Source organism: Anabrus simplex, chromosome 2, assembly GCF_040414725.1.
Source record: "Anabrus simplex isolate iqAnaSimp1 chromosome 2, ASM4041472v1, whole genome shotgun sequence".
Classification (NCBI taxonomy): domain Eukaryota; kingdom Metazoa; phylum Arthropoda; class Insecta; order Orthoptera; family Tettigoniidae; genus Anabrus; species Anabrus simplex.
In genome coordinates, this window is record NC_090266.1 from 970,946,556 (window position 1) to 970,970,045 (window position 23,490).

At 38.3% G+C, this 23,490-nt stretch overlaps 1 protein-coding gene across 1 annotated transcript in view; it reads right to left on the reverse strand.

The window, feature by feature from the left end:
• ERp44 (Endoplasmic reticulum protein 44) overlaps nt 1-23,490 on the reverse strand; it is a 266,413-nt gene that overhangs the window by 80,242 nt on the left and 162,681 nt on the right. Inside the window, exon 5 of the mRNA XM_067141768.2 lies at nt 57-172. Coding sequence (XP_066997869.2) covers nt 57-172 — 116 coding nt within the window. The remainder of the gene's footprint in view (nt 1-56; nt 173-23,490) is intronic.

Here is a 23,490-nt window from a genome sequence, read left to right on the forward strand (position 1 = left end):
AGCATTTCCAAAAAATGTAATGGAATAAAATGAAAATGATTCAGTCCAACACTCACCCAAAACCAACATAGAACTGACAATCCTCCTTCAGGTTTGTAGCCACTCTTCTAAATATATTGTATTCTGGAACATCCTTTCTGTCAAAGTAACCTATCACAGTCCTCTTCTTGTCCTAAAGAAATGTATGAAAGATAATAAGCAAAAAGTGAACATCGAAGAATAAGCCAGAGTAAAAGGCATCACATGTCAACCTTGAGGCAATACCTTGCATCACTGAGGTTGTTATCGAAACAATCAAGTGCAAGAATCTGAAAAGGCTAGGAACAGAACACTGCTACTCTTTCTGAATAACCATTACTTGAATAATATTTTAGAAAATCATCATACTTGAATTTTGAAAATTTTAATAATTTTTAATATCACATAAAAAGATGAAATTCCTAAAATTAAGAAGTATAACTATATGAGAATACTTCTGAAATGTAAGCAATGTGTATTGAACTCCAATTAATAACACTGTGAAATACAATTTTTTACACAGGGAAATTTGTGTTTTAAATAGAAATATGATGCTTAGAACTGTTCAACTATGGCAAATCCCACAAACTTGAGTATAAAAAGGAGACCACCTCAACCAACGACACTAAGCAGATAATTTGTGGCATTCTGTTTTAAAATATACATACAACAGCAAAGAATTACTTGAATTTAGTTAATATGTTGTGCTTACTAAATCCCTTTCACATTTTGATAACTGTGTGCCATCAATTTGTGCCTGCTATCCTGTTTAATAACCAAACCTATTACTAAGGTTAAGTGCAAGGCAACTACACACCATACCATGCTCTCCTACTGGGAGAGAAAGGGAAGGTTTGCCATAAAATGATTCTGAATAGAATATTACTTTAGAGTTTGACTGAAGTACATCTTGTTACAAATTCAGTGGGTTCAATGCTTCTGAACATGGATAGTGATGTGATGTGCAGCCAAGTAATGTCTTATAATTCAAACATATACACACATCCTTTTTGTACGCGACATTGTTTAGCCCCGAAAATAACCCCAAAAGAAAATCCTCCGATGCATTGGACTAAGCAAGTCAGCAGATGAGTCAATTTGTACTTGCTTTCAACTATAATAAAAGCCTTGGATGGAAGTTTAAAAATGGAAATGGAATTGACAAATCTCTGGCTACAGTTGCACAGTATGAGGGTAATGTTGATGTTTGTGCAAGTGTTAGATCAGAGAACAAACCCCGATTTGGAACAATAAATATTTTAACAATGAATGAGAAGGAAAGTGAATTGATTGACCTAATGGAGAGACGAAAACTCAACATCCTGGGATTAAGGGAAGTAAAATGGAAAGGGAAAGGAATGAAGAAACTAAGAAAGGGGTACACCTTGTACTGGATGGTAACAGTAAAGAGAAAAGAAATGGAGTGGGATTTATAGTGAATCAGAATGTTGGGAACCAATAGCTGAAGTTATGTAAATGAAAGAATTATAATAATGCACATACATGTAAACAAGGAACTACTGAAGATAGAGAACAAGTGTCTGCTCCACAGACAGGATGTAGTGTGGAAGAAAAGAAAGATTTCCCCAATGAACACACATTGTTGGAGATGGGATCATGATAATGGAAGATCTGAATGCCCATGTGGGAACTGATAGAATGGTATACGGGAATGTTCTGGGCCCACATGGCTATGGTGATAGAAATGAAGATGGAGAGAAACTGTTGGATTTTGTATCAGAAATAACCTGATAATAAAGAACACATGGTTTATGAAGAGGAATAGCCATAAGATTAGCCGATATAGTTGGGATGGGCAGTATGGAACATTCATCAATTTTATAATGACAGACTGAGAATGGGGAAAATACGTCATGAATATGAAGATAATCCCCAGTGAAAGTATGGAAGATGATCATAGATTATTAATTGTGGAATTAAAACAAGTAAAAATCCCTAAAATTGTACTGAAGAAGAAACCAAAGATCAGGATTTGGGAATTGGAAGGAGGAGGATAAAAGAATAGCATTCCAAGACTGCATAAAAAGGATGTTCCCTAACACAGAAATACGAACTGGAGAAGAAGAGTGGGAAAATTTAAGACAGACATTTGTGGAAGCAGCAATAGAGGTATGCGGAAAAACAAAAGCAAAGGTTAAGGGAAAGGAGACATGGTGGTGGACAGACAAAATAAAAAAAGAAATAAAAGAAAGGAACAAGGTGAAGAAAGAAGTGGATAAAGAAAAGTTAAAAACATATCGGAGGGATGAGAATAAGATAGAAAGGTTACATGTGGAATACAAAAGATTGAAACTACAAATAAAGAGGAGTATCAAGGAAGAAAAGGAGAAATGTTGCAGACAGTTTACAAACAAAATTGAGCAAGGCAGTCGAGGAAATCAGAAACTATTATAAAGAGTAATAAAATCGAAAAGAGTAAATCACGAAACAATCATGGCATTAGAGAGAGAAGATGGATCCATAGTACATGACGAAGAGGGTCTTCAGAAAGTGATGGCAAAATATAGAACCCAATAACATGGTTGGAACTTGAAAGGGCAGTGAAAGCGATGACCAAAGGTAAGGCAAGTGGAAAAGATGAATTCAATACTGATATGAGTAAGGCAGAAGGAAGCAGTGGACTACAGTGGCTATACCGAGCCATCAATACCATAAGGAAGGATGAAAGGATACCTGAAGATTGGCAACAAGGAAGCATTGTACCACTGTTCAAAAAAGGAAATAGGAAGAAATGTGAAAATTATATAGAAGTCTATTATCATATGGGGTAAAAATAAGGGGCTGCCTGGCCAAGGCAGTAATCATAATTTGTAAGTTTCATTTCCGTATTGATTGTAGCTACAACATAAGATTTATTCTGAAGCCTCCCAATACATTTGTTTACATACTATCATTCACAGTACCGGTTTCGACCATTCATGGGTCATCCTCAGCTGACAATTACAAATATAGTTCTTAAAAAAAGCATCACAATGGGAAATATTGTGCAGTCGTGACAATGGTCCAATTCAACAGACTATCTAAAACAAATGATACAATTAAAATAAAAAAATAAGTCCTCCTTTCTTGGATTATAAAAGTATTACGTAGTATAAAAAGACATGTCATTTGCAAATGTTTTTGTTATTTTGATCGGCGTCAAAATTGGAACTTGCAATGTTGTGTATGCACTGATAGTAGTATTCTTGAAGTGTCCACTATTGCGTTAAAACTTATGGCTAATTGATTAAAACATTTCGGATGCCTATTCTTGCGATAACTATATTGTTTATTTCACCATGCTCCTCTGCTGGTTGTATGAGCGTCTTGGAATGACTTGGACACACTTTTTGAGGAATTGGGTAGTTGTCTAGTGTTCAGTTTGAGGCATTGTCAATATGTATGTACAAGATTCATAATATATACTAATGCTGAGTTGATAGTAAAATGCATTTTTAAGAATGAAAATTTGTTTTTAGTGACGTGCTTCTTAATTTGATGTTGTATAATTTTGTCAAGTGTCAATTTGTTTTACAATACTTGAAGTCTCGAATTTTGAAAGATAGCATGAAGGCTTCTTCCTTTTATGTTGTAGGCCGTATTTATCTGTAAGTAGAAACGAAGTATGTGAGAAGTTGCGTCTACTAGGTTTTAAGTTAGAGGTAAAAGAGTGTGCGTCGTATTACAATAGATGTTGACACTGTGTTGCATTACACGGCAGCACGTCGGGTACTGTTGCATATTTGTCTAGAGCTGCTGCTTGTGGCTGCGGAGGGGAAGTTTGAAGGGGTAGAAGGAGCGGCTGCTGGGAGAGTGAGACTGGAGTGGGGGGTATCTCTTGGCAGTTCTTTTATGTGTATCGGGTGTTGCTTCTTAACTCTTTTTAGGTAATTATTTTTTAAGAGGGGGATGACTGCATCAAAAAGAATGTTGGATTTTTCTGTGATTTCGTTCAGATTAAAATTTGGGTTGACATATTGATCTAGGTTTATATTCTTCCATTATATTGAGTAAGGGGCTCTTGGGGTTAGTACTTAGAATTTGCATGTCATTTTCAATATTTGTAAATTTGTGTTCGTAATCTTCAATATGTTGTCCTATGGCTGAAAAATGACTGTTTTATTGCATTGATATGCTCATTGTATCGTATCTGGAAGTTCCTCCCAGTACGTCCAATATAACTGGCTTCACAGTCGTTGCACCTCATGCGATTGACTCCTGAGTGGCTGTATTGATTTTTATTGTTAATAGATTTGGAATTGTGTAGGATGCTGATATTAATGTGTGTAGTTTTATAGGCTATTTTTAGGCCTCGTTTCTTGAAGATGTTCGTTATGGGATATATATGGGTGTTGTTGTAGGTGAATAGTACGTAATCTTTCTTGGTTTTTTCAGTTCTGATTAATTTGGATTTGGATTGATTTTTTATTTTGTATATGATTTTGTTGATCATTTCTTTTTTATATCCGTTTTGTCTGGCTATTTCATGGATCAAGTTGAGTTCTTTATTTAGTTCTTCTTTTGTTAGTGGTACATTAAAGGCTCTATATATCATACTATAGTATGCTGCTTTCTTGTGTACGTTGGGGTGGGTGGAGTCTATTTTTATTGTATTGGATGTATGTGCGGGCTTTCTGTATATTTTGTATGATAAATGATTATCGTGCCTAGTTATAGATATGTCAAAGTAGTTTATGGTGTGATTGTTTTCTGTTTCCATGGTGAATTTTATATGCGGGTCTATTGCATTTAATTGTTCTAAAATTTTGGTTTCATTAGTTTCATTGTCTATTATGACAAATATATCATCCACAAATCTACACCAGAAAAGAATATTATCTATTTTTTGGTGTTCTATATAATCTATATAGATTTCAGCTAATATACCTGATGTTGGGGATCCCATTGGCAAACCTTGCTGGTGATATATGGTGTCATGAAATTTAAAATAGTTGTTGTTGGAGTAATTTAATGAACTCTTCTATTTCTAGGGTACTGAGTTTGCTGTGGTTTTTGAGATTAGATTCTATTATTTTTATGGTTTTTTGCGTGGGTATGTTAGGGTACATGTTTATTATATCATATGATGCTAGTCTGTGGTGTTGTTCTATTTTTATTTCTTTTGTGGTGTTGCAGAATTCTATTGAATTTTGTATTGTTTTTTTAGCTTAAAATGCGTAGTGTTTTTTAAGGAATGTTTGGATAAATTGTGACAGTTTGTAAGTTGGACTGGGTCTCTAGTTTATTATAGGCCTCATTGGGACACTGTCTTTGTGAATTTTCGGGTATGCTTTAGCGGTTGGTAGTCCAGGGTTCATTGTAAAGAGTTTTGCAGTTTCTTGTTCGTTTAGAAGAAAATGGGTGTTTTTTAGTAATGTTTTTAGGTTTCTTTGGATGCTGTTAGTAGGGTCTTTGTTTTTGATTTGGAAAGTTTCATCTTGAAAACAGATTTTGGTTTTGGCTATGTATTTGTTTTTGTCCATGATGACAGTTGTGTTGCCTTTATCTGCTTTAGTTATTAGTAAATTGTTCTGTTTGATTTTGTTTTTGAGTTTTTTAATCTGCATATTGTTCTTGGTACCTTTGTTGCTGATCTCCTTACTGATTTTGTTAATATACTGTGGTAATATTTTCCTAATTTTGTATCTAATTTCATCGTGTTGTTCATGAGGTATTTTATTTATGGCATTCTTAGTTTCTGTGATGATTGTAGTGATATTTTGGAAAACTGAATTATTTCCCCAATTATGTTTGGGTCCTTACTCAGTATAATGGATTCTGTTTCATCGAATGTCGTATTTGTTAGATTTTTCATTGGTGGATGAAATGTATATTGGTTGCTATCGTTAGGTCTACTCAAATGGTGTCTATTGGGGGCATTACTCTGCATATCCTGGCTATGTGATTGTTTCAATGCGTTTAACTTCCTATTTAATGTGTTCTGTTTTTGGATGGCTATGTTTGTTAGTTTTTCAATAGTTATTTGTTGGAAATTATCCCAGTAACTATCTGGTAGGTCATGGGAAGCTTTCAGGTTTGTTTCGTAAAGTTGTGTATTGAGGTGTTGTTTTTTCCTATATAACAATTTTATTTCTTCTTTTAGCCAAATATGGTTTGTCCTTTTCTGCGTATTATGGGCTTCGTTAGTGTTTTTGCGTTTGTTGTTATATTTTTTGAGAAATTTAGGCGTTAGTCCGTTTGATAGGCATTCTATTAGAAAGGTGATGCTTTTGACTACATTTGTTATTTTGATTTTTAAATTTTGATATTTATACGCAGTTTGTTTTGCCTGGTTGGCTGTTTTATCATAATTTATAAGTTTCATTTCCGTATTGATTGTAGCTACAACATAAGATTTATTCCGAAGCCTCCACCTTATCAATACATTTGTTTACATACTCAATATAATGGAAGAATATAAACCTAGATCAATATGTCAACCCAAATTTTAATCTGAACGAAATCACAGAAAAATCCAACATTCTTTTTGATGCAGTCATCCCCCTCTTAAAAAATAATTACCTAAAAAGAGTTAAGAAGCAACACCCGATACACATAAAAGAACCGCCAAGAGATACCTCCCACTCCAGTCTCACTCTCCCAGCAGCTGCTCCTTCTACCCCTTCAAACTTCCCCTCCGCAGCCACAAGCAGCAGCTCTAGACAAACACGCAACAGTACTCGACGTGCTGCCATGTAATGCAACACAGTGTCAACATCTATTGTAAGTACAACGCACACTCTTTTACCTCTAACTTAAAACCTAGTAGACGCAACTTCTCACATACTTCGTTTCTACTTACAGATAAATACGGCCTACAACATAAAAGGAAGAAGCCTTCACGCTATCTTTCAAAATCCAAGACTTCAAGTATTGTAAAACAAATCGACACTTGACAAAATTATACATCAAATTAAGAAGCACGTCACTAAAAACAAATTTCCATTCTTAAAAACGCATTTTACTATCAACTCAGCATTAGTATATATTATGAATCTTGTACATATATATTGACAATGCCTCAAACTGAACACTAGACAACTACCCAATTCCTCAAAAAGAGTGTCCAAGTCATTCCAAGACGCTCATACTACCAGCAGAGGAGCATGGTGAAATAAACAATATAGTTATCGCAAGAATAGACATCCGAAATGTTTTAATCAATTAGCCATAAGTTTTAACGCAATAGTGGACACTTCAAGAATACTACTATCAGTGCATACACAACATTGCAAGTTCCAATTTTGACGCTGATCAAAATAACAAAAACATTTGCAAATGACATGACTTTTTATACTATGTAATACTTTTATAATCCAAGAAAGGAGGACTTATTTTATTATTTTAATTGTATCATTTGTTTTAGATAGTCTGTTGAATTGGACCATTGTCACGACTGCACAATATTTCCCATTGTGATGCTTTTTTAAGAACTATATTTGTAATTGTCAGCTGAGGATGACCCTTGAAGGGTCAAAACTGGTACTGTGAATGATAGTATGTAAACAAATGTATTGATAAGGTGGAGGCTTCAGAATAAATCTTATGTTGCAAGGCAGTAATGGCGTGCTCGGTTCGCCCGGAAGGACGTGGGTTTGAATCCCAGTCAGGAAGTCGTAAAATTTAAGAAACAAGATTTCCACTTCCGGAGGTGCACATGGCCCTGAGGTTCACTCAGCCTACACCAAAATTTAGTACCAGGTTAATTCCTGGGGGTAAAGGCGGCCAGGTGTAGTGCTAACCACTCTACCCCATCAAGTGCCGAGGTTGCAAATAGTGGAAACCTTTACCTTCCACCCCTCTAAGGGTCTTTATGGCCTGTAAGGAGATGACTTTGCTTCCTTTTTGCAAAATATTGAAGAAAGTCATAGACAAAAGATTGAGTGATTTAATAGAAACGCAGTTAGCGGAAGAACAATATGGCTTCAGACCCAATAGATCAACAACAGACTTGATATTTACAGTGCGAACGATAATGGAAAAACACCTGGAAAGGAAGAAGGGAATCATCTTCATATTTTTGGATTTGGAAAAAGCTTATGATACAGTTAAGAGAAAACAAGTACGGAAATGCCTACAAGTATGGAAATGCCTACGGAAAAGAAATGTACCAAAATCATTAATTCACAAGATAAAAATGTTGTACCATGAGCAGTGTACAAATGGGGAGTGGTGACTCTGAAACATTTTATACAAAAAGTCTCAAGCAGGAAGTGCACTGTCGCCATTATTGTTTATTATATTGATGGGCGAAATCATAAAACATATAAAACAGAGTATCACTAGTGAATAAATGAATGCTTTGATATTTGCAGATGATGTGGTAATTTGGGGAAAGGGTGAAAAGGAAGTACAAATGACACTGGACATTTGGAATGAAAATCTGAAAAAGTTTGGAATGGTAATTAGTAAAAAGAAAACTGTAGTCATGCACTGTGGAAAAGAGAAAAAGAGAAGCCAAGTGAACATAGATGGAGAACGCTTAGAGAATGTAGAACAGTTTACATATCTGGGTAGCATTATTAATGGAAGTAATGAAATCAACCCTGAAATTAATAACAGACTAAGTAAAGGTACAACATATCATCATCAAGTCAGAGAGCTTTTATGGGATGAAGAAGTACCGAAGAGAATGAAATTAACATTATATGAACAGTATTTCATACCAATTGAAACATATAGACTAGATAAGCTGGTAACTAATAAGAGACAAGATAGTAAGATCCAAGCAGTAGAAATGAAATTTTTAAGAACATCGGTTAAAAAGAGATAGAATCCAAAATATTAAAATCATAGCTACATAGCTAGATATAGAACTGTTAGTGCAGAACATACAGAAAGCAAGACCGAGATGGTTCAGACATGTAAAAAGAATGGGAAAGGAACGGATAGCAAGAAGGGAATTAGAAAGAGAAGGGAAAGAAACCAGTTACAAGACCAAGAAGAAGGTGGATGGATCAGATTTGGAAGGACATTAGAGAAGCTGGATTGGATGTGGCAGAAGTAATGGAGCAGCTAAAGTGAAAGGACAGAAAGGAGTGGTGGAGGCTTGTTAACCACACCCGGGCGACTGGAGTGAGACACTGATGATGATGATGATGATGATTGTTTAGTCTAAAGCAAACTGTGATAATTCAACAATTATCTTGACATTTTCTCTTGTGTTTGGAGTGGTTTACACCAAAATCTCATGGGAAAATATTACAAAAATACAGCAATCGTATATTTTCATTATTTTGATTAAAGAAATGGCTACCAGGACAAAAAATGGCCAGCTACACTCAGTAGTATAAACAATAATACCAACTTTGTAAAGTTGTTAAATGGGATGTTAAGACCTTCCTTCATTATCTCCAATCAAATCATGTGAACGACTTACTTCTGTATGACAGAAGTGCCAAGAGTGACCTGCGGAACTAAATCTAGCTTCTTTTCGCTAGTGTTTTTCTCTTTCTACAAGTTATTTTCCGTCGCACCGACACAGATAGGTCTTATGGCGACGATGGGACAGGAAAGGGCTAGGACTGGGAAGGAATCGGCCATGGTCTTAATTAAGGTACAGCCCCAGCATTTGCCTGGTGTGACAATGGGAAACCATGGAAAACCATCTTCAGGGCTGCCGACAGTGGGGTTCAAACCCACTATCTCCCGAATACTGCATACTGGCCGCACTTAAACGACTGCAGCTATCGAGCTCGGTCCGATAATTGCTAGGCTACCATCTGATCACATGCGCTACGGTGGAACGGAGAGTGTGTGCTTGTATTAAAAATAGATTACAGTACACTACTCTGACAGTTCACTATTTCATAAGCACTTCACAACACTGTAACCTCGTTTTAAGCATTAATTTTGCGCTTTGCTACACCTGGTCACTGGGCACGGCATATTAAATAGTAACATGGTATACTGACGTAAATAAGAGATTTAAATTATGTCATGTTTTTCGAACAGAATATAGCAACTGTCTGGTGTGGTCACAATCGATTGCATGCTGAGCTTACGAGGCGTTAATATCACAAAGGATAGCAGTACAGAAAGACTGACCTTACAACGTTTTCTCACATTTGCTGGGCTGCATAAAACAAAATTAGTAGGCACAAGAGAATCACCCAGTGCACTATATTTTAATGAAACTTTGTCAAATATAGGGAACATATATTATCTGAAGCTATGAAAAATTAGCCTACAGTGTGTACGGGAAAGTTATAACAAAAATATGAGGAAGGTTATTTGTTAAAATATGATACAGCTGCCAACATCCTGTTATTCTCCAGAATGACAATTTTCCATTTTGCTTTGTCACCAGTTTGTGTTCTTGTTGTGATTCACTCTACGACTCTGAACTTTGTCCAGGTGTATAGTGTTTGTCACTAAAAGTTACTTGCCCTTGTGACTGGAGTGAACCAGCATACAGAAGCAAGCCACTGTACTGCAGTACATGTTCTTACCTACTGAATTACCTTATATAAAAGTAGTGTTATTTTACAAAGTACCATCAGAGTACTTACAATATGGCCAAAAAATAAAAATTGTTTTCACATATGACTTGCAAATCCAATATGATTGCAGTACAACATGCCATTTCATCCTATACTGTTCTCCAAGGTATTCAATGCTGAAACAAATACCCAAAGACATTTCCATTCGGTAAGTATACAGTTTTGCATTAAGCACAGTCATCATCATCATCATCATCATCATCATCATCATCATCATCATCATCCCACTCCATCCTCCTCCACTCCTTTCTGTCCTTCCACTCTTCCTGCTCCATTACTTCCACAACATCCAATCCAGCTTCTCTAATGTCCTTCCAAATCTGATCCATCCACCTTCTTCTCTGTCTCCAAACTGGTCTCTTTCCCTTAACTTTTCTTTTGAATTCCCTTCTTGCTACCCGTTCCTTTCCCATTCTTTTTACATGTCCGAACCATCTCAGTCTTGCTTTCTGTATGTTCTGTACTAATGGTTCTATATTTAGCTATTTAGCTCTTCTCTGATTTTAATATTTTGAATTCTATCTCTTCTTGTCTTTTTAATCGATGCTCTTAAAAATCTCATTTCTACTGCTTGGATCTTACTATCTTGTCTCTTATTAGTTACCAGCATTTCTAGTCCATATGTAACAATTGGTATGAAATACTGTTTATATAATGTTAATTTTGTTCTTTTGGGTACTTTGTCATCACATAAAAGCTCTCTGACTTGATGATGAAATGTTGTACCTTTACTTAGTCTGTTATTAATTTCAGGGTTGATTTCATTACTTCCATTAATAATGCTACCCAAAATATGTGAACTGCTCTACATTCTCTAAGCATTCTCCGTCTGTATTCACTTGGCTTCTCTTTTCCACAATGCATGACTAGTTTTCTTTTTACTAATTACCATTCCAAACTCCTTCAAAGTTTCATTCCAAATGTCCAGTCTCCTTTGTACTTCCTTTCCTCCCTTTCCCCAAATCACCACATCATCTGCAAATACCACAGCATTCACTTCATCACTACTGATACTCTGTTTTACACGTTTTATGATTTCATCCATCAATATAATAAACAATATGGTGACAGTGCACTTCCTTGCTTGAGACTTTATTTTTTGTGTTTCATGGTGTGGGTTACTGTAGTCACATCCTAGATCGTGAACCATGGGCAACGGCTGAGTGGCCTAGTGAGTGGTCCTGAGAGTCGGGATACCAGTTGCTATGGAATGGGAGTGGGCATCTCCGACACATTTTGAGTCTATAGGACTACACAATTCACTGGTGGTCCATAACCCATTAGAGGAGATATCCTCACTTGGACTGTGTGCAAGTAGGGTAGCATCCTGCTTCATGAATTTACCGAGCTCAGAACATTTTAAGCAAGCCTCGGACCTATGGGAGTAATGGAGTCCCACTCCCATTTAACAGGTGAGGGACTCCTGGGAAACAATTTGGTGAATGAAATGGAATTCAATTGGGAGCTATCAATATTAATGGGGCTTATGGAAGAAAGAAAGTAGAACTGGCTGAGTCTGCAAAGAGGATGCATCTGGATGTGCTAGGAGTAAGTGATATTCAGGTAAGGGGAGAAAACGAGGTAGAGATAGGAGATTATAAAGTGTACTTGACGGGTGTTAGAAAGGGAAGGGCAGAATCTGGGGTCGGGCTCTTTATCAGGAATACCATTGCACGCAACATAGTTTCTGTTAGGCACATATATGAGCGAATGATGTGGGTAGATTTGTCAGTTGGAGGAATTAGGACTAGAATTGTCTCCATGCATTCACCATGTGAGGGTGCAGATGAGGATGAAGTTGACAAGTTTTATGAAGCATTGAGTGACATTGTGGTCAGGGTTAACAGCAAGGATAGAATAGTGCTAATGGGCGATTTCAATGCAAGAGTTGGGAATAGAACTGAAGGATACAAAAGGGTGATGTGTAAATGTGAGGAAGATATGGAAGCAAATGGGAATGGGAAGCGTTTGCTGGACTTCTGTGCTGGTATGGGTTTAGCAGTTGCAAATACATTTTTCAAGCATAAGGCTATTCACCGCTACATATGGGAGGCTAGGGGCACAAGATCCATAATAGACTATATCTTAACCGACTTCGAATTCAGGAAATCTGTTAGGAATGTACGAGTTTTCCGGCGATTTTTCGATGATACAGACCACTATCTGATCTGTAGTGAACTAAGTATATCTAGGCCTAGGGTAGAGAAAGTGAAATCTGTCTGCAAACGAATAAGGGTAGAAAATCTCCAGAATGAGGAAATTAGACAGAAGTACATGCATATGATTAGTGAGAAGTTTCAAACAGTAGACAGTAAGCAGGTTCAGGATATAGAAAGTGAATGGGTGGCATACAGGGATGCTGTAGTAGAAACAGCAAGGGAATGCCTAGGAACATCTGTGTGTAAAGATGGGAAAAGGCAAACATCTTGGTGGAATGATGAAGTGAGAGCAGCTTGTAAACGTAAAAAAGAAGGCTTATCAGAAATGGCTCCAAACAAGGGCCAAGGCAGACAGGGATTTGTATGTAAATGAAAGAAACAGAGCGAAACAAATAGTTGTTGAATCCAAAAAGAAGTCGTGGGAAGATTTTGGTAATAACCTGGAAAGGCTAAGTCAAGCAGCAGGGAAACCTTTCTGGACAGTAATAAAGAATCTTAGGAAGGGAGGGAAAAAGGAAATACACAGTGTTTTGAGTAATTCAGGTGAACTCATAATAGATCCCAGGGAATCACTGGAGAGGTGGAGGGAATATTTTGAACATTTTCTCAATGAAAAAGGAAATCATCCTGGTTGTGTCGCAAACAGCCAAGCTCATGAGGAGGAGGAAAATTATGTTGGTGAAATCACACTTGGGGAAGTGGAAAGGATGGTAAATAAACTCCATTGTCATAAAGCACCAGGAGTAGATGAATTTAGACCTGAAATGGTGAAGTATAATGAGGAGGCAGGGATGAAATGGCTTCATAGAGTAGTAAGATTAGCATGGAGTGTTGGTAAGGTACCTTCAGATTGGACAAAAGCAGAGATTGCACCTACCCCTACCTATAAGCAAGGGAACAGGAAGGATTGCAACAACTATCGAGGTATCTCATTGATTAGTATACGAGGTAAAGTATTCACTGGTTTCTTGGAAGGGAGGGTGCGATCAGTCGTTGAGAGGAAGTTGGATGAAAACCAGTATGGTTTCAGACCACAGAGAGGCTGTCAGGATCAGATTTTTAGTATGCGCCAGGTAACTGAAAAATGCTACGAGAGGAATAGGCAGTTGTGTTTATGTTTCGTACATCTAGAGAAAGCATATGGCAGGGTACCGAGGGAAAAGATGTTCACTATACTGGGGGACTACGGAATTAAAGACAGATTATTAAAATCAATTAAAGGCATTTATGTTGACAATTGGGCTTCGATGAGAATTTATGGTAGAATGAGTTCTTGGTTCAGGGTACTTAAAGGGATTAGACAAGGCTGTAATCTTTCACCTTTGCTGTTCGTAGCTTACATGGATCATCTGCTGAAAGGTATAAAATGGCAGGGAGGGATTCAGTTAGGTGGAAATGTAGTAAGCAGTCTGGCCTATGCTGACGACTTGGTCTTAATGACAGATTGTGCCGAAAGCCTGCAGTCTAATATCTTGGAACTTGAAAAGAGGTGCAATGAGTGGTATGAAAATTAGCCTCTCGAAGACTAAAATGATGTCAGTAGGTAAGAAATTCAACAGAATTGAATGTCAGATTGGTGATACAAAGCTAGAACAGGTCGATAATTTCAAGTATTTAGGTTGTGTGTTCCCCAGGATGGTAATATAGTAAGTGGGATTGAATCAAGGTGTCATAAAGCTAATGCAGTGAGCTCGCAGTTGCGATCAACAGTATTATGTAAGAAGGAAGTCAGCTCCCAGACGAAACTATCTTTACATCGGTCTGTTTTCAGACCAACTTTGCTTTACGGGAGCGAAAGCTGGGTGGACTCAGGATATCTTATTCATAAGTTAGAAGTAACAGACATGAAAGTGGCAAGAATGATTGCTGGTACAAACAGATGGGAACAATGGCAGGAGGATACTCGGAATGAGGAGATAAAGGCTAATTTAGGAATGAACTCGATGGATGAAGCTGTACGCATAAACCGGCTTCGGTGGTGGGTTCATGTGAGGCGAATGGAGGAGGATAGTTTACGTAGGAGAATAATGGACTCTGCTATGGTGGGTAAGAGAAGTAGAGGTAGACCAAAGCGACGATGGTTAGACTCAGTTTCTAACGATTTAAAGATAAGAGGTATAAACTAAACTAAATGAGGCCACAACACTAGTTGCAAATCGAGGATTGTGGCGATGTTTAGTAAATTCACAGGGGCTTGCAGACTGAATGCTGAAAGACATAAGAGTTTATAATGATAATGTATGTATGTACGTATGTATGCATGCATGCATGTATGTAAAAATGTTTCAGAGTCACCACTCCCCCACTTGTACACTGCTTTTACTCTCATGATACAACATGTTTATCTTGTTAATTAATATGTGGTACATTCCTTTTCAGTAGACATTCCCATACGTTTTCTCTTAACTGTACCATAAGCCTTTTCCAAGTCCAAAAATGCGGAGATGATTTCCTTGTTCCTTTCCAGATGATTTTACATTATCGTTTGCACTGTAAATATCAAGTCTATTGTTGATCTATCTGGTCTAAAGCCATATTGTTCTTCGTCTAACTGTGTTTCTATTACATTCCTCAGTCTTTTGTCTATGACTTTCTCCATTATTTTTAGCCCATGTGTTAATAGAGTTATACCTCTATAATTTTCACATTTCTTCCTATTTCCTTTTTTGAACAATGGTACAACGCTTCCTTGTTGCCAATCTTCAGGTATCCTTTCATCCTTCCATATGGCATTGAGGGCTGGGTATAAACAGAGTAATAGTCACTATTTACTTACTGCTACATCATTCTCATTAACCCTTTGGCCTATCATTACTTGTGAAAGGAAATATTCCCTTACATAACATTTATTTTTCAGTCACTTTAACATAAATTTGACTGATCACATTGTGATAGTACATATATCACACCCTTGCACTATATGTAGAAGTGAGAGATATTATCGTCGGTATTTCAATTGTATATTTCGTCATTAATATTTGTAAGCTGGGAGGTCTCCACATACGTAGTAAGAGTAATTTGTTTTGTAGAGTTGGGAAAACATTGCTTTAATAACTCTGGTAATTTGTATGACTCATGCGGGCATCCCAGTGTTTGATGACATGTACTTGTTGTTGTAGTTGGGAAGTTCTAGGGGTCATGTATATATCCCAGTCTGATGAGATGAGCTTCTTGTTGTACTCGGGAAGTTCTATGACTCATGTGAAACACCCCAGAGTTTGTTTACGTCTTGGGACCAAGAAGGAGTTCATGGGGTGGTCTTGACAAGAGGATCTACCATGATTGGCTGGCAAGGACCAATCCAGATGTATCATGTGAGAGAAAAGGGAATGCTGAGGTCTTCATATATACTTCGACATCACAGCGGGGGGAAAAAAAGAACCAGACACACTGTACGAGAAGGAAGGAGTGCTGACACACTGTATGGGAAGGAAGTAGTGCTGATACACGATACGGGAGTTAAACTTACCAAGACGGTACTGGAGTGAGATTGTTGCTATATGCTGGACTGGACTTGAAACGTTTGTGGAACATAGTCTTGTTTGTGGAACGTAGTATTTTATGTTTGTGTAAAGTGACTGACACACAACTTAGTATTGTAGCACTTGTGGTGGCTTGGCATTATCTGTTGGTGAAAGCTATCTCAGACTTTCCATAATTTATGTTCAGGATCAACAAGCGTGTGTTGCTCAAATGTATACATCTTTACAACAATTGTTGAAGTCTGTGAACACAGTATTACGAGGTACAGTATCAGTGGTGTTATAAGTGCCGATTATGAGAATCGGCAAGTCGTATTGATATAGAGACAGTGAAGGGTTCTTATTTACATATATGTACATAGTTCAACAAACTAACTACAAATGGTGGCTTAGTTCTCGCTTTCATTTCCCCACTGTTTTCATTGTTGTTGTTGTGAATATGGAGTCTTCCAGCAATCTTTTGTTTGTGTATTATAAGTGTATTTTGGTGTGTTGAGGTGCTCATGCACGGATTTTATTGAGAATATAGTTAGATATTTTAGAATCAGTGGAGTTATTGATGGACCTAGGTGCAATTCCTACCTATTTAATCGTTTTCAGAAGGTTCGATAAGGCCTGTAGCAGATGTACCAATACACAGCATTATGTACACGCCCTGGGATATAAAGAATTATCATGTTCTATCTAAATTTGAGGGATCCATTCTGGTGAACTCTGGCGCCCATACTATGGACATTTCGTTTAATTGTTTTTATTAATTTAATTTATTTCAAGTATTTTACGAACTTTTTGAGTAATATTAAATTTTTATATACTTTTATTCATGATTTTATTTATTAGTATCACAAAGAGTTACAACATAAGGAAACTTGAAGACAACTATATATTTTTTTTTACAAGTTTTATCACGGTAGGGGTAGACCAAAGTATGAATATGACAAACAGATTAGAGCAGATGTAGGATGCAATAGTTACGTAGAAATGAAAAGGTTAGCACAGGATAGGGTGGCATGGAGAGCTGCATCAAACCAGTCTATGGACTGATGACTCAAACAACATCACGTTTTTGTGGTTTTGGGGAAGTCGGTTTTTGTATAGTACACCAAGAAACAGGTATCAACATGGAGGGCAACCATGCATTTGCCACATTGAAAAGAGGTTTCCTTCCGTAGACCCTGCACGTAACACACCTTGCATCTCTTGGATGGCACTAATTTCTTCTCTGTAGGGGCAATTTATAATGAAAAGTGCCCAGAATGTTGACTCTGAAGTCTTAATGGGGTGGTACCAGTATGGGGACAGCCTCTGCTGGGGTACTGGGGTATCTGAGCACCTTCTAAGTATTGTTCTGCAACGCTGATGCGGAATGCTGTGAAGTGTTTATTCTTCATTGTTGGGTTTGTCCGACTCGTTGGCTGAACGGTCAGCATACTGGCCTCCGGTTCAGAGGGCCCCAGGTTTGATTCCCAGCTGGGTCGAGGATTTTAACCTTAATTGGTTAATTCCAATGGCATGGGGGCTGGGTGTATGTGTTGTCTTCATCATCATGTCATCCTCATCACGACACGCAGGTCGCCTACGGGCGTCAAATAGAAAGACCTGCACCTGGCGAGCCGAACCCGTTCTGGGATATCCCGGCACTAAAAGCCATACGACATTTCATTTCACTGTTGGGTTGAGAATTTGCCAAATGAGAAAGGAATTCAATAATGCCATATTAATGAGGTAGAATTACATCTTTTTATAGCCTTTCACATACTTCCTCACGAGTGGGAAAGACGCCAGTCGCTGACCATGAGAGTCGACCCCACCCATTCCACAATTATAATCGACTGCCAGGTTGGGTTTCAGCTTCTTCTACCCTCATTTTGATTGGACTATAACAAAATCTGGTCTATCGTGCTGAGTTGACAAAAGGTGTACAGGCTTTTTGCCAACCCATTTTATGGCTAAGATTTTGTTCACTGAAGCGAAAGTAAGTTCACCTTTATTCAGCTGTGTTTCCTTGAACTTAGGAGGCATATGTTTCCTGTTTGCCCTAACTGTGCCAACAGCATGTGTGTTATGTTCCAGGAGAATCTTGTACAAAGACGGTGAACTGCACCAGTTATCCATGTACAAAATTCTCCAGATACCCAGAAGATCCTTACACATACACTATGTGATCAAAAGTATCCGAACACCCCCAAAAACATACGTTTTTCACCTTAGGTGCATTGTGCTGCCACCTACTGCCAGGTACTCCATAGCAGCGACCTCAGTAGTCATTCGACATTGTGAGAGAGCAGAATGGGGCACTCCGCAGAACTTGTGGACTTCGAACATGGTCAGGTGATTGGGTGTCACTTGTGTAAGAAGTCTGTATGCAAGATTTCCACACTCCTAAACATCCCTAGGTCCACTGTTTCTGATGTGATAGTGAAGGGGAAATGTGAAGGGACATGTATAGCACAAAAGCGTACAGACCTACCTCGTCTGTTGACTGACACAGACAGCCAACAGTTGAAGACGGTCGTCAAGTGTAATAGGCAGGCATCTATCCAAACCATCACACAGGAATTCGAAACTCCATCAGGACCCACTAGAAGTACTATGACAGTTTGGCGGGAGGTGAGAAAACTTGGATTTCATGGTCGAGTGGCTGCCCATAAGCCACACATCATGCAGGTCAATGCCAAACGACCGAGCTCGATAGCTGCAGTCGCTTAAATGCAGCCAGTATCCAGTATTCGAGAGATAGTAGGTTCGAACCCCACTGTCGGCAGCCCTGAAAATTTTTTTCCGTCGTTTCCCATTTTCACACCAGGCAAATGCTGGGGCTGTACCTTAATCAAGGCCACGGCCGCTTCCTTCCCACTCCTAGCCCTTTCCTGTCCTATCGTCGCCATAAGACGTATCTGTGTCGGTGCGACGTAAAAAAACTAGCAAAAAAGCAACCAAAAAATGCCAAACGACACCTCACTTGGTGTAAGGAGCGTAAATATTGGACGATTGAACAGTGAAGAAACATTGTGTGGAATGACGAATCACGGTACACAATGTGGCGATCAGATGGCAGGGTGTGGGTATGGCAAATGCCCGGTGAACGCCATCTGCCAGCGTGTGTAGTGCCAACAGTAAAATTCGGAGGCGGTGGTGTTATGATGTGGTGGTGCTTTTCATGGAGGGGGCTTGCACCCCTTGTTGTTTTGCATGCCACTATCACAGCACAGGCCTACATTGATGTTTTAAGCACCTTCTTGCTTCCCACTCTTGAAAAGCACTTTGGGGATGGCGATTGCATCTTTCAACACGATCGAGCACCTGTTCATAATGTACGGCCTGTGACGGACTGGTTACACGACAATAACATCCCTGCAATGGACTGACCAGCACAAAGTCCCGACCTGAATCCTACAGAACACCTTTGGGATGTTTTGGAACGCCGACTTTGTGCCAGGGCGACCGACATCACTACCTCTCCTCAGTGCAGCGCTCCATGAATAATGGGCTGCCATTCCCCAAGCAACCTACTTACTCAAGTTTAAGACTTATTTCTACGTTTAAATATACAATGTTGTGTGTGATAAAACCTGCTTCAAATTGGGGTTTGAATTATATCTAGAAGTTTGTGAAGTGTCACTGGTGTGGTCTTGATGTTCTATTAACACACTCTTAACGAATTGTATATGTTTATGTTAAAAATGTACATATTTTGCATGTTTAAAAGATGCCAATTTCGGTGAAATGAATAAAATGAGTTCATCTTCTTATAGCTGGGTACTGATCGACATCAGATTGTCTTGTGAGTTAATGTCCAGTGTTTTGGGGGTAATATGGTGAGAGCATTCCTTCTTGTTTAACTTGTGATCTGTTGGAAAATGGAAAATAAGTTGTATCAGAATATCTAAAATGAAAGAAAGAAAAAGGGTTGTTTTTTTTCCTGTTAGAGAATGTCTATAATATGCATTGTAAGCGTAAGTGTATTTTGACTTACTCTCTTGTTGTCTCCTGCCGATCGTTTACGTGTTTGTCGGGAGCGTGTCGTGTATTATTTCTTGTGCAGCGAAAGCTGGCATTTATGACAGTGGAGGGGAAAGGAGGTGGTGCAGAGGGGAGGGCTTGAGGAGGGGTTTGGGTAGGAGGGGGTGTGACCTGCGAAGTCTTGGATGCATGCTTTTGTTTCTGTTTGTTAACTTTCTTTAAATAAATATTTTTTTTAAGGAGGAACGGTGGCACTGAAAAGAGTGTTGGTTTTCTCCATTATCTCGTTGAGATTAAAGTTCGAATTGGCAAATTGGTACATTTTGATATAAAATTCCTCTAAGATACTGAGATACTTGGAAATTATGTACAGAATTTTCACATCGCCTTCAATATCGGATAATTTGTGTTTGGATTCTTCTGTGTGTTGTCCTATGGAAGAAAAATGGTTGTATTTAACAGCGTTTACATGTTCATTGCAGCGGATGAATAAACTACTACCAGTATGATCGACATAACTTGCCTCACATTTAGTACATTTTATTCGGTACACTCCTGAATGGTTGTATTTATTGTTTCCATTGATAGATTTGGTGTTATGTAGAATGGCAACATTATTACAAGAAGTTCTGAAAGCTATTCTTAAGTTACGTCTTTTAAAACTGTTAGTTATAAGATGGACATTGGAACTGTTGAAAGTGATAATTACATGGTCTTTCTTTGTCTTCTTTAGTTAATTTTTATTTCGTCTCATATTTTATTTTTTAAATAATTTTATTTGATTATAATATCCGATTTGTTTAGCTATTTCATGGATTATATTAAGCTCTTTTTTTAGGTCTTCGTTAGGTAGGGGGATATTAAAGGCTATGTAAACCATAGTATGGTAGACTGCTTTTTAATGGGCGTTTGGATGGGTGGAATCTTGTTTTATTGTGTTTGATGTTTGTTTGGGTTTCCTGTATATTTTCTATGTTAAATGGTCTTCATACCTGGTGACGGATATGTCTAGATAATTTAATCTGCGATTTGTTTCAGTCTCTACTGAAGCTAATAAACTATGATAACTTTATGTCAATAAACACCTGTTGCATGACAAACAGAAACATCAATGCCATGGTTGTCTAACGGTCATCCATGTGCAATGAGTATATATGTATTCACAAACACCAGCCACATGTCCGACATAATGTAAAACTGTCCTTCTAGACAATAACTGGACACTGACAGCTGTACCATATTGTAGCAAATGCACTTCTTACACAACCCTCACATTTTTGGTGTAACTTTCCCTGACACCCTGCATATACTGAGAGAGTATGCTGTGCAGTAATGTTTTCTCTAATACTTCTGTAGTAGTTAATGCATATAATGAGTATTTATTTAATCTGTACCTTATACTGGCAAATGTATGTACAGTATGTTTTTTAATTACAATTTGCTTTACATCGCACTGATACAGATAGGTCTTATGGCAACGATGGGATAGGAGCAGGAAGGAAGCAACCATGGCCTTAATTAAGGTACAGCCCCATCATTTGCCTGGTGTGAAAATGGAAATCAATGGAAAACCATCTTCAGGGATGCTGACAGTGGAGTTCGGACCTACTGTCTCCTGAATGGAAGCTGAAAGTTACGTGACCCGAACCACGCAAGCCATTCGCTCGGTACATACTTATTTATCGTAACATTTTTCAAATTTTCATCTTAATATAAAGAAGAAGAGATCAAAAGACAGCAATGAACATGTCAAGAATGGTCTTTTTCAACAAGTTGTCTTGCAACTGTGATGAATGCCACAAGGGTACCAAACAATGCTGCTGCATGCCTTTAGACAGGGGACAAACACACCTCAGGACCCCAGGTTCCCTCCTCTCCTATCGAATGATGGCAAGAAGATCTTCCAATCAATTTGATGAAATGTTGCACCACCTTCCTCATTAGAATGATGTGGTCTCACTCAAAAGAGAGCATACTGTCATGGGATACCAAAAAGAGAACATACTGTCACAGGATACCAAGTACTCTTTTTCGCTAGGGGCTTTACGTCGCACCGACACAGATAGGTCTTATGGCGACAATGGGATAGGATAGGCCTAGGAGTTGGAAGGAAGCGGCCGTGGCCTTAATTAAGGTACAGCCCCAGCATTTGACTGGCGTGAAAATGAGAAACCACAGAAAACCATCTTCAGAGCTGCCGACAGTCGGATTCGAACCCACTATCTCCCGGATGCAAGCTCACAGCCGCGCGCCTCTACGCGCACGGCCAACTCGCCCGGTACCAAGTACTTACTGACTGATCTATACTCCGCAACCAATCTAATAAGCCTATCGTTTCAGGTCGTTCTTGAAATCACTGGTTTTGTGATGCATACACCCCTGGAGGCACATAGCATGAAGAAATTACAGCTTAGTATCAATCATGAGAAAGCTTGCATATATTTTATATTTTTATATTTTGCTAGTGGTTTAATGCTGCACTAACACATTGAAAATTTTGGTGACGGAAGGATGGGAAAGCACTAGGATTGGGATGGAAGTGGCCATGGATTTTATTAACAGTCCCAGCATTTGCCTGGTGTGAAAATGGGAAACAATGGAAAACAATCTTCAGGGCTGCCGATGGTGGAATTCCAACCCGACATCTCCCGAATTAATTGTACGGCCAACTCGCTCAGTAGACTGCAGATTAATATGAGCACTGACATCATGATCATAGTCATAGTTTTACAAGAAACCTGAACCACACAGACATAACTTTTCATATCAGAAATCACATATACATTGGTCAAGAGCAGAACTGCAGCCACCTTGGTGAAGAGCTAGTAATGTTTTTCACCCAGTTATCATGCCTTCTAATATCAATCAAAGATAGGTCAACCCCTTGATGATGTTCTGTGCCAGTCAGGCTCTCTCGTGGAATGGACAGCATAGCGGCTTTAGATTCACAGGGTCCATCATCCGATCCCCGGCCAGATCAAGGATTTTAGTCGCGTCTGGTTAACTACCGACTTAGGAACTGGGTGTTGTCTCATCAAAAACCCATTCAGTAATACACTACACTGCCAAATACCTCAGAAACATGCAATAGTTGAATACATCCCTCCATAAAGGGTTAAAGTCTGGAAGAGCACTTGGCTGTAAAATTGGGTGAAGTTCACATCGTGCACAACTTCAGAATTAGCTCTGTATAGTTACTACCAAATGCTGAATTTGTAATTTTCTTCATAAATGTACTTTAACAACTTGACTTCCAACTGAATAGAAAACATTATCCACACCCTGAGTCTGACAACAAAACCAAGAGATATAAAGTGATCTGATCACAAAATTTCATACATGATTTTTGTTTCAATATTAACGACA